Here is an 18,562-nt window from a genome sequence, read left to right as displayed (position 1 = left end):
CCTGGAGTCAGGAGAACCCAAGTTCAAATCCAGCTTCAGATGCTTACTGGCTGTGTGATCTTGGGCAAGTCACTTAACCCCAGTTGCCTCACCTCCCCCCTCCAAAAACAATAATAGCTAATATTTGTACTGTGCTTACTATATGCCAGTACTAATTGTACTAAGCACTTTACAATTACTACCTCATTTGATCCTCACAACAATCTAGGAGGTAGGTGCTATTATTATCCCATTTTACATTTGAAGAAACTGAGGCAAGCAGAGGTTAAGTGACTTGCCCTGAATCACATAGCTAGGAAGTGTCTAAGGCCACATTTGAATGAACATCTTCCTGACTCTAGGCCCCATTTCTATCCACTGAACTTCCTAGCTACCTCCATAAATGGTAAAGAAAGTAGCAAAAGATTATGAATTTGGACCCCAGGCATTTAGATTTGAATACTGACTACTCCTTCTTGTATAGGACTTGTACAAGTCCTTCACTTTTCGGCTATTTAATTTCCCAACCTTCAAAATAAGGAATTTGACCTAAAAGTACTTAAATATCCCTTCCAGCTTCTATGCTTCTAATGAGAGTAAATTAGAGTGATTTCTGAAGTGACTACACTAATTCGAGTGTTGTGAATTAAAATTCTAGAACCACCTCCCCAATCCCAGCAAACATTTCACAAAGGCTCCCTTTCCATAATAGGTTTCTTTGCAATGGGGACACCGCCTGTTTAGACTAAACTTTTGTCTCTTTGGTTCTATAATCAGTCTTGTAATTGATTAAAGGAACATAAAATGGTTCAACATTTTGTGTCAGTTATCACAATAAAAAGCCTGTCTGTGCCCTCAATTGAACTTTTAGATCCTGCATTTGTTCAGACCATTCCTCCTTACTGAAATTGTTTCCTCCATGCCCTCCTCTCCCTTATGATACCTTCACACAAACACCTACCTCTTCCAGTTACAAGTGATTTCTCCCTCCAGTTTTTGATGGCATAGAACAAGGATTATATCATAGATGATAGAGTTTCAGAACATGTTTTCTCAGACCCCAAAGTACTCCAAACTCTTTTAACCTAATGCATATTTTTTTTTCTGATATCATTTGACATTTGACAGACTTCATTTGTTCTGAGAAGTAAATTGCCCTCATTAGGGGTAAAAACCTCGTAGCATTAGTGCTGCAAGTTTGGAGTTCATCACATTCACTCTCTTCATTTTACATATGAGGAAAGTAAGGCTTTTTAAGTCTGAGACTTCAAAATTTAAAAGAAAATTATTGAAAATTTTTCACTGTGGGATCTTCAAGAGATGTAATAGAAAAAGAAGCAGTAGATTATTTGTAATGCTAGCAGTAAACACATAGAGTTTTATTTAATCTTGTTGTTTCTATATAACTTTTGAACCCTCCAAAAAAGGAAAGTCCTGGTAACCTCATTATGTCAGTGAGGCATGGAGAACTGGGTTGCGAATTATGCCCCAGAGAACAATTGCTTGCCATCTAGGATTTGATGTTATGAATGGTAAGAGACTGAAATGGATATATCATAGGTATAAATATTACCCAAGGGGCGGTGAGGTGGTGCAGTGAATAGAGCACCGGCCCTGGAGTCAGGAGGACCTGAGTTCAAATCCGGCCTCAGACACACACACACACACACACACACACACACACACACACACACACACACACACACACACAAACTAGTCATGTGACCTTGAGCAAGTCACTTAACCCCAAGTGCCCTCCAAAAAAAAAAGCAAAAAAATAAAAAATAAATATTACCCAAGCATATTCTGCATTATGGGAAAAGGGACCATCTCTTTGCTAGATTTCTAAAAAATTTCCTTCAAGAAATGTTAAACTTACTACATAATATATAGCTCTATTTTTAATAGCACAGTATTAAAGATGAAACATAGTACCAAAGAAAGGTAAATTAGGTGTGTAAGCCTAAATATAATTTTGTGCACTAGGTTCAAACAACTCCTAATGGTGCAGAGGTACCCATATGTCTTCAAAGGTTTTGCCAGTGGAGTGTAAGCTCTGACAGGCCCTACCAAATTAGAAACACTTTAAGTGTAGGTCTTCAAGTGAGGTCTGTCATCAGAGGACTAACCTAATGAAGTATGGAGGCTCATTGCTGGACAGTTCTCAACCAGGTGAAGATTTCCCATTTTGGCCATGGCAATTCATGAAGACCTTATAACTATATAGGAAGGCTTTGTTCTGTCCTGAAGGAGCATACTCACCTGCAAAGTCAGAGAGCCTGGGAATATTTTTTTTTGCAATTATGTAAAACATTTCCATATTAGTCATTTTGTAAAGGAAGACTCAAATAAAATCAAAAAAGAAAGTGAAAAATAGCATGCTTCACAATCAATATCAGTTCTTTTCCCTTAAGGCTGATAGTATGCTTTATCATTAGTCCTTTGGGATTGCCTTGGATCATTATATTGCTGAGAATAGCTAAGTCATTCACAGTTGATTATCCTTATATTATTGCTGTTACTGTATACAAGGTTCTCCTGGTTCTGTTCACTTCACTATGCATCAGTTCAAGTAAGTCTTTCCAGGTTTTTCTGAAAGTATCCTCCTTGTCATTTCTTATAGTACAATAATATTTCATTACAATCATATACCATAGCTTGTTTGGCCATTCTCCAATTGATGAGCATTCCTTTGATTTTCAATTGTTAGACACCACAAAAAGAGCTGCTATAAATATTTTTGTACTTTCCCCTCTTTTTGAATGTCTTTAGGATATAGACCTAGCAATGATATTTCTGGATCAAAGGGTATGCACAGTTTTATAGTTCCAAATTACTTTGGACATAGTTCCAAATAGCTCTCCAGAATGGTTGGATCAGTACACAACTCTACCAACAATGCATTAGTATCCAGGTTTTCCTACATTCCCCTCCAACATCCAACATTTTCCTTGTTTGTCATATTAGCTGCTCTGCTAGATGTGATGTGGTATCTTATAGTTGTTTCAATTGCATTTCTCTGATCAATAGTGATTTAGAGCATTTTTTTTCATAAGACTATAGATAACTTTGATTTCTTTGTGTGAAAACTGCCTGTTCATATTCTTTGACCATTTATCAGTTGGTGAATGACTTGTATTTTTATAAGTTTGACTCAGTTCTCTATATATTTAAGAAATGAGGTTTTTATCAGAGATACTTGTAAAATTTTCTCCCAGTTTTCTGCTTTCCTTATAGTTTTGGTTGCATTGGATTTGCTTGTGCAAAAACTTTTAAAATTTATATAATCAAAATAGTCTGTTTTACATTTGGTAATGGTCTATCTTCTTTGGTCCTAAATTCTTCCTTTATCCATAAATCTGAAAGATAAACAATTCCATGCTCTCTTAATTTGCTTTTGGTATCACCCTTTATGCCTAAATCATATACACATTTTGATCTTATCTTGGTATACAATGTAAGATATTTTTCGATACCTAGTTTCTACCATTCTATTTTCCAGTTTTCCTAGTAGTTTTCATCAAATAATGAGTTTTTTTTCCTCAAAGGCTTGGATCTTTGGGTTTATCATATACTAGATTACTATGGTTATTTACTATTATGTAATTTGTACCAAATCTATTCCTCTGATCCACCACTCTATTTCTTTGCCAGTTCCAAGTTGTTTTGGTAATTACCACTTTATAATAGAGTTTGAGATTTGGTATGGCTAGACTAGATTTTTTTCATTGATTCTCTTCATTCTCCTTGAATTTTAGTTCTTCCAGGTGAATTTTGTTATTATCTTTTCTAGCTCAATAGAATAATTTTTGATAGTTTGATTAGTATGACACTGAATAAATAGATTAATTTAGGTAGATTTATCATTTTTATTATATTAGCTTAGACTACCCATGAGGAATTAATATTTTTCTAATTATTTAAATCTGACTTTATTTTGTGAAAAGTGTTGTATAGTTGTGTTCATATATTTCCTGGGTTTGTCATGGCAGGTAGACTCTCAAATATTTTATATTGTCTACAGTTATTTTAAATGGAATATCTCTATATGTTGCTGTCGGACTTTGTTAGTAACATATAGAAATATATATTATATATAATATATTATGTATATTTATATATATTCTATAATAACATATAGCAATGCTGATGATTTATGTGGGTTTATTTTGTATCCTGCAACTTTGCTAAAGCTGTTAATTATTTCTAGTAATTTTTAATTGATTCTCTAGGATTCTCTAAGTAAACCATCATATCATCTGAAAAGAGTGATAATTTTGTTTCCTCATTGCCTATTTTAACGCCTTTAATTTCTTTTTCTCCTCTTATTGCTATAACTAATGTTTCTAGTACAATATGAAATAATAGAGGTGATAATGGGACTCCTTGCTTCTCTTCTGATTGTATCAGGAAGGCTTCTAGCTTATGCCTATTACAGATAATGCCTACTTATGGTTTTAGATAAATATTACTTATCATTTTAAGGTAAACTCCATTTATTCCTATGCTCTATAGTGTTTTTAATAGAAATGGGTGCTGTATTTTGGCAAAGAACCTGGAAATATCGAAGCATTTAAATCAATTGTGTTTGTGTGTGTGTATGCATGTATAAAACAAAGATTGAACTTTGACTAAGAGTATAGATTAATGATGCTCACCATAATTTGAGACATTATCCCTATTAAGAATTCGAGGATATGGCTTGTCTCCAAGTAGTCCATTTTGTTATACTTACATATGAGTCATTTTACTCAAATTGTAGAACGAATGGGCCTCCAGTCTTTGTAGAGTTACGTCTATGGATAAGTAGCTAAACACCACAAAAATATAAGATGAAAAGGGAAATTAATACTTATGGAATAAAAACATACTATCAATTTATGGGTAACCTGTTAGCCAAGAACTCCAGATATTAAAACATGACAACTTTAATATAGGATATATGTACGTAAGTGTGTGTACGTGTCTGTATATATATTGATTTGTGTGTGTATATACACACACACATACACTTTCCTAGTAATAACATGATGATCTCTTATGCTAAGATCATAATCAGGTCTCAAGAAGCACTTTGTCTAAAACACTGATCATTTCTCGCTGGGAGTAGGGATGTGGGGGAGGATTGCGAGAGAAGGGAAAGAATATGGACCTGAAAATAAAATAGAATTTTTAAAAATCCACTCATCATATAATGTAATGAATACTGTGTATTATAGTCATCTTTATTGGTATATATTCCTCTACTAGAGAGTAAACTGCCTGAAGGCAGGGAACAGGCCTAATCTAACTTTGTATCTCCTCTAGTGCTAAGCATAGTGCTCTGTATACAGGTGGTTTTTGATAAATGCTTGCTGTTGTCTTTTATTTGTATATCCATAATGTTCTTTTTAAAAATTTATTTTAAGTTCACAGAACAAAACAAGCATTTCCATAATATGGTAAAAATTTTAAAAATGATTGTACATGAAATTGCAGATCTACCATGTAAGTTCTAGCTGGTCCTTCAAGTGCAGGCTTTGTGATGTCTGTCCACTGAGACTAGTCTATCAAAGTTCAGAGAAGTTCACTCATCTCTAGAAAGTTGACCACTGGGGTAATGATTTTTGACTTCAGTAATTTAGAATATTTTTCATTTGAATTGAAGACCATGAGAGGATATGTTGGGCAGCTAGGTGACACAGTGAATAGAGTGCTGGACCTAGAATCAATATGACCTGAATTCTAGCCTCAGATGCTTTTGTGTGGCTTTGAGCAAATCACTTAACCTCTCTCACCTTCAATTTCTTTATCTGTAAAATGGATAACTATAGCATCTTCTTCTCAGAGTTGTTGTGAGGATAATTGAGATAATATTTATAATAAAGTATTTTGTAAATCTTAGAGAACCATATAAATGCTAGCATTATTGATGGATAGAAGACTGACCTTAAAAAGTTAGGAAGATCTGAGTTCAAATCTTGTCTCTGACACATACTGGCTGTGTTTCTTCAAGCAAGTCATTTATCATCTTAGTGCCACTCAGGCAATTCACCAAGACTCTAAATTACTAATAAGTAGTTAAGCTGTATCAATGGTAACAATTTTTATACAAAGAGTATCCTATACAAATGAAATCATACATCTAGACCTCTCCATTGCATTGCCTCCCATAGTCATTACAATAACAAATAATAAAACTTATTAAAGGAAATCAAAATAATGAGCATAATGTTTAAAATGAGAGGCAGTATGGCTTAGTTGAAAGAGATATGGTCTTGGAATAATGATGACTTGAGGGTCCAAGTACCGCCTCTGATACATACTGGCTTCGAGATTCTGGACAAATCACTCAATCAGTGCCCTGGATAATTCTCCCTAAGTCGCAGGACAGTTGTCAGTGTACGTTGTTCTAGGCATTTCCTCATTGGGAGATCCAAACACCAATGAAACCATAATTCAGGAATAACAATAATATTTCAGTCTGATAGAGTGAATTTAAGAATAAACAAAATGATGAAAAAGAAAAATAACAAAGGTACTTCATGGACTAATTACAAAAATAGCTCATGTTACAAATGCTGCAATCATCTCTTCATGATTTAGGATCATTGGTTTAGAATGGAAAGGTGACTTGGAGAGCACTGAGCCTAATCCCTTCATAGATAAAAATGAGGCACGGAAAAGTGAAGTGACTTCCTGAGACACTTAATGAGGGATCTAATTAAATATAATATCCCTCCTCAAGAAAAGTACAGATTCTCTTTAAAGAACGATGTAGGGCGGCAAGGTGGCGAAGTGAATAGAGCACCAGCTCTGGAGTCAGGAGGACCTGGGTTCAAATACTGGCCTCAGACACTTAACACTAGCCGTGTGACCTTGGGCAAGTCACTTAACCCCAATTGCCCTGCCTTCCCCCCTCCAAAAAAAATGCAAAAACACAAAAAAGCCCCAAGAAAAATGTAAAAAAAAAGGGGGGGTGTTGGGGGCTAAGAAAAGTAAACATTTTAAAATTTTAACATCAGGGAACAAATATCCAAATCATCTTGTCAGCAAATTAATGATGATGAGTCAAAAAGTCTTCTTAAATTCCCTTTTGCAGTGGAAATGACTGATGCAACAATCCAGATGATTATTTTCTAATGAAAGGAATTTTTTTGAAATTCTAGAAATGTGACCACTAGCATATGGTGCTACAGCCTCATTTTGACCTGCCTGAAGAACAGTTCCATAGATAAAATATAAGTGGAACACTAGTTGCCTGTTTTTTTAATTCTTTTCATTCTGCCCATTATTGATTCCACTAATGATGCTTTAATTTACTTTTTGAATTGTCTTATGCTTTAATCAATCATCCTGGGACAGCTAGGTGGCACAGTGAATAGAGCACCAGACCTGAAGTCAGGAGAACCTGAGTTCAAATGTGGGCTCAGACACTTGACACTTAACTAGCTGTGTGACCTTGGGAAGTCACTTAACCCCAATTGCCCTGTCTTTCCCCTTCCAAAAGAAAAAAGAAATTAAAAAAAAATCAGTCATCCTTTAAGTTACCAGGTCTCATGACCTAGAGTCCTTTGGGATGGTGTGATAGTAATGGCAATTAAAGATTCCCCTGTATTGGCTTGGTTTTCAAATTGATTGTATTAAAACCCAGAGTTTGTTAATCCCACCTGTGGGATGGGCTTGTTGATGTGAAAAGAAAGTCCTGAACTGGGAGGAGCTGGTGACGTAGATTTGGAGAGACACTGGAGAGAGGCGGAAGATCTTTTTTCTAAGCAGCACCTCGTGGAGAGAGAGAGAGACTAAGAGATTGCTGGTGGCCGCTTTGAATTGCCCTGGACTTTTGAGACCTGCCCCCTGAGCTGCCAAGGACTGAGGAGACATGGCTGTTTTGCTGGTACTTTGTCTGTCTGTTTTGATGTTATTTTGCCAGATTTGTCCACTGGTGAAAGACTGTCCTGTTGAAGAAGTCCTGGAACCTGGCATTTGGTTAAGAAGGCCTGAGACTGTCCTGCAGACAGAGAGTGAATACTGTCCACTGGTGAGGGACAGTACTGAGAGTGAATACTGTCCACTGGTGAGGGACAGTACTGTTGTTGCAGGGGTCTGGAGACTGTCCGGCAGACAGAATGAATACTGTCCACTGGTGAAGGACAGTGCTGTTGTTGCAGGGGTCTGGGAGCCTTTCTGTTGGTTCAGAAGCCCTGAAGAAGGATTTTCTTGTTGTATGTTTACAGAAATCCTGGGAGAGGGCTTTGCTAATGTGTTCAGGGGTTCTAGGACTGTTCTACAGACAGAGGATGAATTCATGAAGGGACTGGCAATGTATCTTATGGCCTTGCTAAGCCTTGTCTCCCCAGGAACTAAGATTGCTGAGAACTTGCCTTGTGTCAAGATGAAGAAAAGACCTCCATTTGGGTATTAAGTGCTGTGTTTAAACTTGATGTAACTCTGGGGTAGATTCAATTGTGATCCAGGGGTGGGGAACTTTTGACCTTTTTGTGTTCTATGGTTGAGCAAATGAATGTATTTTACTTATGTTTGGAAACTAATCTCCATTTGAGAAGAGGGGCTTTGTGGTGGACTTAATTAAGGTATAGCCTAGGGGTGGAGAAGTATTTGGAACAGAGACTTTGTAATTGATTGAATGATTGGAAAGTCCTGGGGTGGGGTAGGCCTTGGAGATTATTTAATCACACTTAGTAAATGCTGTATTTTGAATGATGTCATGTTTTGATCTTCTCTGTTCTTGGTTTGTCACTAAATAAAATAGAGAGCACCTATGCTGGTATTTTGAACCTGGGAAGTTGCCTTCTTTTGGCATTACATTACAGATGGGATGGGATGACAACATCATAAGATGCTTTAGAATTACACATCATGTGGGGAGTCAGGGGAGATGCCTCAAGGAAAGGAGAGACATTAAAACAAAGTAATTTCACTGTGTATGACTAGGGTTAAATTTTCAGGTTGTTTAGGGTTTTTTAGATTGGAGCTATCATTTAATTGGAACAGGGAACTCCCAGTGAAGAAAATCCCTTTACCAACGTAGAGTGGCATCTGTTCTACAGTTTATGGTTTGAGAGGATTACCCAAGATTAAACGACTTTGCCCAGGGTCACACAGTACATGTGTCAGGGACAGGACTTGAGCCAAGGTCTTCCTAACTCTAAAGGTGGCTCTCTATCCTCTACTTCTATGGAGTAAAAAATAAAAATAACAGGAATAGTACAGTTTCCTTTTAAAGAGTAAAAACTTATCTCCCTGGCTTTGCATATTATCCTTAGCTCTGACCTTTCACAGCTAATGCATCTATTTTAGCATCCTGACAGAGTGGAAAGAACACTAGATTTGGAGTCAAAGGCCTTAAATTCAGATTCAAATTCTGTCATTTACTCTGTTCCACTTTAAAGCAATTCACTTTACCTCTCTATGCTTCTTTTTTTTAAATTTATTTTATAAAATTAAGGGAGATGAACTAGCTGAACTTAAAGGTTTCTTCTATTCCATGATTCTCAAAAGTACTGTCAGTAGGGAAAACTATCATATTGCCATCATATTCCAAAGAATAGAGAACCAACGTATCAGTTCAATAAACACCACTTGTCCTTGTTGGGCTCATCAGTACCCATGAGTTCCATTATAATCATAATGCATATGATTCTCAGCTTTAATTATCTAACCCTAATTATCTAATTTTTAATTATCTTTAATTAACTATCCCTAATCTTTCCTGAACTCCAATTCCATATCACCAAGTACCTTTTGTATATTTGGAACTGGATATCCCGTAGGCATCTCAGGCTCCAATGGCTCCCTGTTACCTTCAGGACCAAATATAATGCCCTCTCTTTGGCATTTCAAGCTCTACATTACCTGGCCCCTTCCTCTCGTTTCCAGTCTTCTTCCATAGAATTTCCCTTGATTGGAAATTTGATCTAGCTATAACCATCTCTGTACCTTTGCAATAGATATTTCCCCCCACCCCCAAAACTTCCCTGAAATGTTCTCCCTTCTCACCTGTCTCTTAGTTTCCCTGACTTCCTTTAAATCTTAGATTAAATCTTCAGCTGGAAGCCTTTCTTATTCCCCCCCCCCACCATTGCTAGTGCTTTCCACCATTTGAGCTACCTCTTATCTACCCTGTATAGTCTTGTGTGTATCTAGTTATTTACATGTTGTCTTCCCAATTAGAATGTAAGCAGGGATCCTATTTTGCCTTTCTTGACATTCTCAGAACTTAGTACAGAGCCTGGTACATAGTAAAGGTGCAATAAATCCTTTTTCATTGATTGACTGATAGCTCCTACAGGCGCTTTGCAGTTTTCTTGTTTTTGTGTTTGTCCTTCATTTTTGAAGAGGACCATGGCATCAGGGAAATGATGACATGACTTGCAGTTGATTTTGATTTGAGTGAGGGAGGGCTGTGCAAGGTCACCAACCTCACTTTCTCCTCCAGAGCCATCTAGATCCAGTGACTAAATATTCATTAGGATCATGAGAGAAGACTCAGGATGCAATGGGAGACCCTGGCCCTTTTAGGTTAAGGCCTTTTCAGGTATTCACTTAGAGTAAAGTAAAACCCATCCAGTGAATAAGAAGTGAGTCAAGGGATGGCCCCTTTAATTAGAAAAAAAGAAAAAATCAAGCTGGGAGGAGAAGACCCTCAGGATTGCTGTTCCAAAGAGAAACATTTACCTTTGACATTCACTCTGGGACAAGATACATCCCTAGTATAGTTTAGAGTAGAGAATTCCAAATCAGGAAGATGCAGGAGATTCTGATACTAGTCCCTCTAGAAAGGAAGAAAAATCAGTTCTCTTTTTGTCCTTCAAATTCTTTTTCAGGTAGTCCAGTAATTTTTAAATTCTCTCTCCTGGATTTCCAAGTCAGTGGTTTTTCCAATGAGATATTTCACATTGCCTTCTATTTTTCATTTGTTTGGATCTGTTTTATGGTATCTTGATTTCTCGTAAAGTCATTAGCTTCCAATTCCTCCAATCTAATTTTGAAGGAGTTATTCTCTTCAATGAGTTTTTGACATTCCTTTTCTGTCTGGCAAATTTGTCTTTTTAAGGCATTCTTCTCTTCACTGGCTGCTTTTTGGGCCTCTTTTGCCATTTGAGTTAGTCTATTTTTTAAGGTGTTATTCTCTTCAGTGTATTTTTCAGCCTCCTTTAGCAGGTTGTTGACTCTCTTTTCATGATTTTCTTGCATCATTCTCATTTCTCTTCCCAATTTTTCCTCCACTTCTCTTACTTGATTTTCAAAATCCTTCTTGAGATCCTCCATGGCCTGTAACCAGTTCATATTTTTCTTGGAGGCAGGAGTTCTGACTTCACTGTCTTCCTCCCACTCCTTGCCTTGATCCTTTTTGTCCCCAAAAAAGGATTCTATGGTCTGTTTGTGCTTCCTTGGCTTGCTCATATTGCCAGCCAATTACTTGGCTTTTGAGCTCTTTGCCACAGTAGAACTCTGCTTCCAGAATGGAGAGAGCTATGTCCCAAGTCACTGGGGTTTTTTGTAGCTGCTGGAGATATTAGAAGGGTGCCCTCTCTACAGCCCCACAAGCTCTGGCTCATTGGCCACATGTCCCAGGACCCACCCAAAACTGTGATCCAGATCCAAGCAGGTTATAGCAAGAGCAATTACCCTCTGAGTGGTTGCTTGGTCCTCCTGAGATCTGCAGGCCAGGAGCTCCTGAGGCAGCCAGGCTGCAGCTGCTGGAGCCACCGTGCCTCCTTTGCTTCTCACCCCAGAGGCAGGGGCCAGACCAAGCTCTTCAGTCTCCCCTATTCCAACAGAGCTCCACACTGACCTTTTACTTTGTCTTTGGTGTTTGTTGAGAAGTCTGGAACCCACCACAGCTACTGATGATTCACTCTCCTGAAGTTTGCTCTGGTGGCAGCTGGTTGGAGTCGCTCTGGGGCTGGAACCTGTGGCTCACACTGGACTGCACTCGGCATCCAGCGTGGTGTGATAGACCCTTCCTGTCTGCCTGCTGGGCTTTTTTCGGTGGGAGATTTGTTTCTCTCTGTCAGTTTGTGGGTTCTGTAGCTCTAAAGTTTGTTTAGAGTCATTTTTTACATGTAGTGGAAGTGATTGGAACAGGAGCCCATGCCAAGTTTGTGCTTCTACTCTGCCATCTTGGCTCTGCCCCTCCAAATTCTTTTTCTAAGGTATCATGAGAGGCAGTGTTGCACAGTGTATAGTCAGGAAGACCAAGGTTTAAATCTCAACTCTGAAGCATCCTGACTATATAACTCTGGGCAAAGCATTTCACTTCTCAGGCCCCACTGTCCCCCCCCCCCCCAAAAAAAAATGTCTTAAAAATTATAGGTTGTTGAGCAGGTGCAGATTTCCATTACCAGAAGAAATTTCCTCACTGGGAGATCCAGTCTTTCTTGTTTTTCCTACCCCCTCTGGTAATTATGTAAAAGAGTTTTAACAAATGTTTCAGTTCAATTCTGAACACCCCATTATAATATTGTTATAACAAGAATGGGAAAATGGGTCCTTTTGCAAGTTAGAGTAAGCAAATGAAGTGATCAAGAGAGCTGTTGCTAGGATTTAACAGCTCTGATGTTTTCAAAAAATATCCTTCTTTGAATTTGCAAATTTAAAACACAAACATAATGGAAAGAATTTTTTTTTCCCCTTTTGGAGCAGATAGCACTTGCTTGGGAAGCTGTAAGGATATGACTTGGGTAGCTATAGTTTAAGGGACCTGGTATAAACACACACCAATTTTATTTTTCTTGGGTGAATTTATACCCCTCTCCCCAAAAGTGAATCCAAATCGGAAGTTTTCTTCTTGGTTCCTACCTTAAAACAAAGTGAACTGGACCAAGTATGAATTAAATCCCGGTGGTGGGAATACAGAATCTTTTTCCTTTGTGCTTTTGCAACCTTTGTGTGATTGATTGGGTTGGTAAAGGTAACACAGCAAGGCAACTCAACAAGACTAAGAACTGTAGATGGACTTTATATGGGTTTTTTTGAGTACTTAAAACTATAGTTTTTTATAGAACCTTTTTATACATTGCGACAATGTTTAATTTTCTTCATTCATTTGTATAAGTTAATGGTTTCATTTTTACATTTCATGAACCATGAAATAAATATAATAAATGCCTAATGATGCTGAATTTTTTTTCCAGCAGAGTTGATTCTCATTCCTCCACTTCTGAAACACTTGACTATAAATCAATTAGTTAGAAGCTTGGAGTCAAGTTTTATACATAGTTTGAGGAATGGGTAGTGCCTCCCTTTTACAACTTAAAAAAAATTTTTTTTAACAAGGCACAACTTTGCCAAAAGGGGTCATGGAATTTTCTCAAACATTTTATTTTGACATATGAGTAGGACTTTCTAAGAGGGTTTTAGCATCTTCCTTATCTGAGGAAACACATGGACTTAGCTCACTTCTCAGCTATCTTCTAGTCCTATACGGCTACTCTATTTCAGAATGTGAGTTAAATAATAGTTTACTATTGAAAATTCTGACATACATATTGATAACTCCCTGATTGTAAGGGATTATAAGGAATAGCCTACACAACATTTCACACCCATAGTCTTCCCCCTACAGTGAATAGGAGATGCTTTCTCAATCCTTCAGTGAGACCAAGCTTGGTGTTTGTATTTTATTGTTCTTTCCACTTACATTGTCAACATTATTGTATAGTTCCTGGTTCTGGTAACTTCCTCTTGTATCAGTTCCTGTAAGTCTCTCTCTAAATTTATCTGATCACTGTTCGTTGTATATCAAATCACTGAATGGGCATCGCCTCAAACTGAGACCTGGGAAAGACCTTAGCTTAGAAAGGCCACGGCCTTCACTGCATCCAGGGCTATCTCCATTTGTCCTGATCTACATCTTGCTACTGGACCAGACGGCTCCAAGGAGAAAGTGAGGCTGATGACTTTGCACAGCCCTCCCTTGTTTAATCCAATTCACTTGCAAGTCATGACGTCTCCTTCCTGATGTTATGGTCCTTTTCAAGAACCAAGGACAAACAATAGGTTACAGGGATATATATGAGTTTATTTTTTTTTTTTGGAGGGGGGAAGGCAGGGCAATTGGGGTTAAGTGACTTGCCCAAGGTCACATGGCTAGTAAGTGTTAAGTGTCTGAGGCAGATTTGAACTCAGGTCTTCCTGATTCCAGGGCCAGTGCTCTATTTACTGTGCCACCTAGCCACCCCCTACGGTGATATTTAAATCTCTAAATAAACTTCTTTGCAATGCACTTAGAAACAAAACAAAAAATGTATAATTTGTAAATGATGGACAACATGGTTGTGAAAGGAAAGCAAGAGGAAACCTAAGTATTCATGTACCACATAGGTGCTAACAAGCACTTCTGAGTCCATCCTTTAGAGAGAGGGGAATGTTCCTGAAACTAAATTGGTTCAGAAGTTACACACCATACAGGAGTGATCAAACTATCTCATTTCCCCTCTTTGTCTCCTTTTTTCCCTCTTTTTGTCCTCTTTAGCCTTACAACTATTTTGTCCTTTCTCTTCCTCTAGGTTTCCTTCCTCTTCTCTTTAATGGGGGAAGGGAGAAGAATTACCACCTGCTTTGTTGAGAGGGAATCAAGGTGCCCAACTATACTGGAATTGCCTTATTCCATTTTCATCAGATTACTCTTCCACCCCTCTCACCTCTCACTCACATTCAGCCAACTCATTTCTTTTTTTATGTTGTTTAAGGATGTTTTGAGTTTGGGACTTGGAGTTAATCTCAGGAAGAGGTGGGACATGTCATAGAAAAGAAGAAGCAAGCATTTGGTAAGCTTCTACTATATGCCAGGCACTACTAATAGTATTTGTTCCTCACAACAGCCTTGGGAGATAGATGTTATTATTATCCTCTTTACAGATGAAGAAACTTAGAGAGACAGAGGCTAAGTAACTTGGTTAGGGTCACACAGCTAGTGCCTGAGGATGGATTTGAACTAACTTCATCCTGATCCCAGGTTTAGTGCTCTAGCCATTATGTTACCTAGCTGCCTCCTAGCAATCAAAAATCATAGAATCATAGACTGGGCTGAAAGGAACTTCAAGGCTATATGGTCCAACCCCCTCATTTTTACAGAGGAGGAATTTGAGGATTGAGAAAGTTGAGTCATACATGTAGTAGGTGATAGAAGATTTAATCCAAGTCCTCTGTCTCCAAAGGCAGCAGCACTGGTTCAATAGACAGGTTTGTAAGCTTAAGATTCTCATCATCTGTTAGGAGATGGAGAAGACTTGGGGTGATTTTCTTTAGATTTCAGTTTCAATCTCAAAAGACCTAGAAATTATCTTTCAGAGGATAGTTCATTAAAAGCTTCATAAATGTTCCTATTCTGAGAGACCTTCCGTCCTCTCACCAGGGTGACATGCTGAGTGCAGTGACCTCTAGAGGCATGGGCTAGAATAGATCCCCTGTGATATTTTGTGATGGTGTGATTTACAGGGGACTGATGACCAGGATTTTTGTGGAGAAAACAAATGCTAGGGTTTATACAACCAGGAATCAGTCTATTATCAGGAATTTTACAATAGTTAGAGAAAAGAGATAGGAAAGGATTTAGAGCTAACTCGGATAAACCTGGAGGGTCCCATAAACCTGGAGGGTCAGTGGTGTAAAAAAATCACAACAGAAAATTGTTGAGTCCTGCCTAAAAAGGAAGTAAAATGTTGGGCTCAAGGGTAAGGATTTTATATGTTATATTTTAATAAGCATATTTCTTTTTTACATGACATTCCTTTCTTGCTTTCTTACAATGTAGCCCTAAGTCTTCTATATCACTTCTAACTCTAGTAAAAAGATTTCTGACAACGTAATGCTTCATTGAAAAGTAGAAGGGTGGAGGGCAATTGATCATTTCTCTCCACTTAAAATAACTAATGAAACACTCTAGCTGTAATAGCTTTATCAGGTGAGAACATCTCTATTGAATCAATCAGTCAAAGGCATGAAACTGTACATCCTTGTCATGTCCTGTGGTTCTTCTATAAAATAGCTAGCCAAATTTAAATCTTCTATAAAATAGAACCCAAATTTAAGTGTCTGGCAGGCAATTGTAGGTTAGCAAGTTTTGATTGTAAACTCTTTGAGGGCAGAGACTTTTCCTTTTTTTTTTGTAGCCCTAGCACTTAGGACAGTGCCTTGCCCATAGTAGTTGCCTAATAAGTGCCTATTGAATTAAGTTGAATAGAGGAGGGTAGTTAGGTGCAAAGCTGACTTCCCAATTAAATGTGACCCAAGTATCTTGCTATTTTTTTTTGTTATTGTTGCTCAGTTGTGTCTGATTTTTTGTTACTCCATTTGGGGTTTTCTTGGGGAAAATACTGGAGTGGCTTGCTGTTTCCTTCTCCAGCCCATTTTACAGATGAGGAATCTGAGGCAAATAGGGTGAAGTGACTGGCCCAGGATCACATAGCTAAAGGTGTCTGAAGGCATATTTGAGCTCAGGAAGATGAGTCTTCCTAATTCCAGGCCCAGAACTCTATCCACTGTGTCACCTAGCTGCCCCAATATCTTGCTGTCACATTGATTATTTTTTTTTGCATTTTTTTGTACTTCCTCCACTAAATTCTTTTTTGGATGTCTCCTTGTGAACTGGAGGAGACACTGGATTTTCTAAGACTCTATCAGTGGACTCTGTTCTCTTGTAGATTGTATCAAACTGAAAAAACATCAAGTAAGGCACTAGGGATGAATACTGTCTTTCATTTGAAGACCAATGTGGCTAAGCTCAGAGAGGCTCGTTATCAAGTTGGTCAATAACAGAGGAATTTTTTGGCCATAGGATGGGTTATACTGCATTGGTGGAAGGAATACTCACATGAACAAAATAAAAGGCCTTTAATTATTGTATTACCTAATGGACCTTGGAGCATATTCTTAAAAGTTAGCAAGTTAAAATTTTGCCCTTTTTAGATTAAACTTTTGAGGAGGATTTGATTGGAATATGAGAGATGGCTGAAAAAGGTAGAAAATTTCTTTAGCTGGTAGATAAAAGGTATGAAAAGGACTGGAATGATGGGAGGTGTACAGGTAAATGGTAGGTCCGTGGAATTGATGAATAACAGGAAGAAAACAAGTTTTACTATGGAATGAAGCATGCTTAAAAATTCTACATTGTGATAAGAACTGTTCTTTGGGGATTGATAATTTAGGAAAGGATCATGTTATACTTGATTTGTATAGTATTTTCAGTTATTTCACATAGAGTATTTTATTTGATCTCTGTTAAGGTAGATTGGGCAAATATTTTTATCCTCATTTCATAAATGAAGAAAGCAAGAAACATAAAGATTAAGTAGTTTTTCAAAGCTACCCAGTCAGTTTTTGATTAAGCCTGAACTAGAATCAAGTCTTCTGACTCCAAGTTCAGAGTTCTTTCCACAAGGCATTCTCTATTACACTGAAAAGCCTGAAGCCTCTGAAACCAATCAACTATTGGTTACTAGAATTTGATTCTATTCATTTATCTAGGAAATTCCATTCACTTTAAGAGATGTTATGAAAGTCTAAGGATTAGATGAATTTGAGTTCATTTTAAATTTTCAAAGTATTAGAACTGCCATGTGTTGAGTCAGAATACAAAAGATGGGAACATGGAGTCAGACAAATATTGTTAGATTTTTTACAACCTTTAAATCACTAGGAATTAGTAGTTTTATGGGGGTGCACATGTAACAAATAACTTCTCTGAATGCTATACAATCTTTTAATGTTAAAGTACAACTTACATTCTGGAAATGTTGGGCAGATTTGCAAATGCATCACTAGGGATGGTTTTCAGATGAGTCTCTGTGAACTTCCTATGGGGTAAAAAATAATTGATCAGTTACAATTTAATTCAACTGAGTTCTGTTCAAGAAATATTTGTTAAGCATAGTAGGCTATGATTGCATATAGAGTATTCAAAACACTGACTGTAATTACAAAAACTTTAATAAAAAACAGAGGATCTCCTTTTGTTACCATGTCCAACCTTAGTATTGAATTGCTAAGGCCTAACATTCTGAGTTCTGCAATACCCCAATCATCCATCTGGGACAGCAGCACTGTGTACCATCCTTCTTTTCAGCTCCCCTTTTATTTGTCCTACCCTATTCAAATGAAGTAGTAGCAGCAATAATAATAATTGCTACCATATATATATCTTTAAGATTTGCAAAGTACCTTACATGTTTTATCTCATTTAATCCTCACAGCAGCCCTGTGAGGTAGGTGCTATTATTATCCCCATTTTATAGACAAGGAAACTGAGAGGTCAAGTGATTTGCCCAGGACCATATATCTAAGAAATATCTGAATAAGAATTTGAACTCAGGTCTTACCTGACTCCAAATCCTATACTCTATTCATTACACCACCTTGTTACCTTAAATCTGCCTTGAATGTAGTTCTTTTTAGAATAGGGACTATCTTGTTTTCTTGTGTTTGTATCCTCAGCACTTAGTATAGCACCTAGTACATAGAAAGACATTTTAAAATGCTTATTAGATCCACCCATCTATCTGTTATCTATCTATCTATCTATCTATCTATCTATCTATCTATCTATCTATCTATCTATCTATCTATCTATCTATCTATC

General features: G+C 37.4%; 1 protein-coding gene across 1 annotated transcript in view; it reads right to left on the bottom strand.

Annotated features, from left to right (window-relative positions):
• Positions 1–18,562, bottom strand: part of TSHR (thyroid stimulating hormone receptor) — a 186,977-nt gene that overhangs the window by 72,012 nt on the left and 96,403 nt on the right. The window contains exons 3-4 of the mRNA XM_069092354.1: positions 17,709–17,780; positions 4,715–4,789 (exon numbers count right to left, since the gene is read on the bottom strand). Coding sequence (XP_068948455.1) covers positions 4,715–4,789; positions 17,709–17,780 — 147 coding nt within the window. The remainder of the gene's footprint in view (positions 1–4,714; positions 4,790–17,708; positions 17,781–18,562) is intronic.

Source organism: Petaurus breviceps, unplaced genomic scaffold, assembly GCF_028583685.1.
Source record: "Petaurus breviceps papuanus isolate PSGF00001 unplaced genomic scaffold, PetGlider_PUasm1.0 189, whole genome shotgun sequence".
NCBI lineage: Eukaryota > Metazoa > Chordata > Mammalia > Diprotodontia > Petauridae > Petaurus > Petaurus breviceps.
This window is presented reverse-complemented; position numbering and strand designations above follow the sequence as displayed.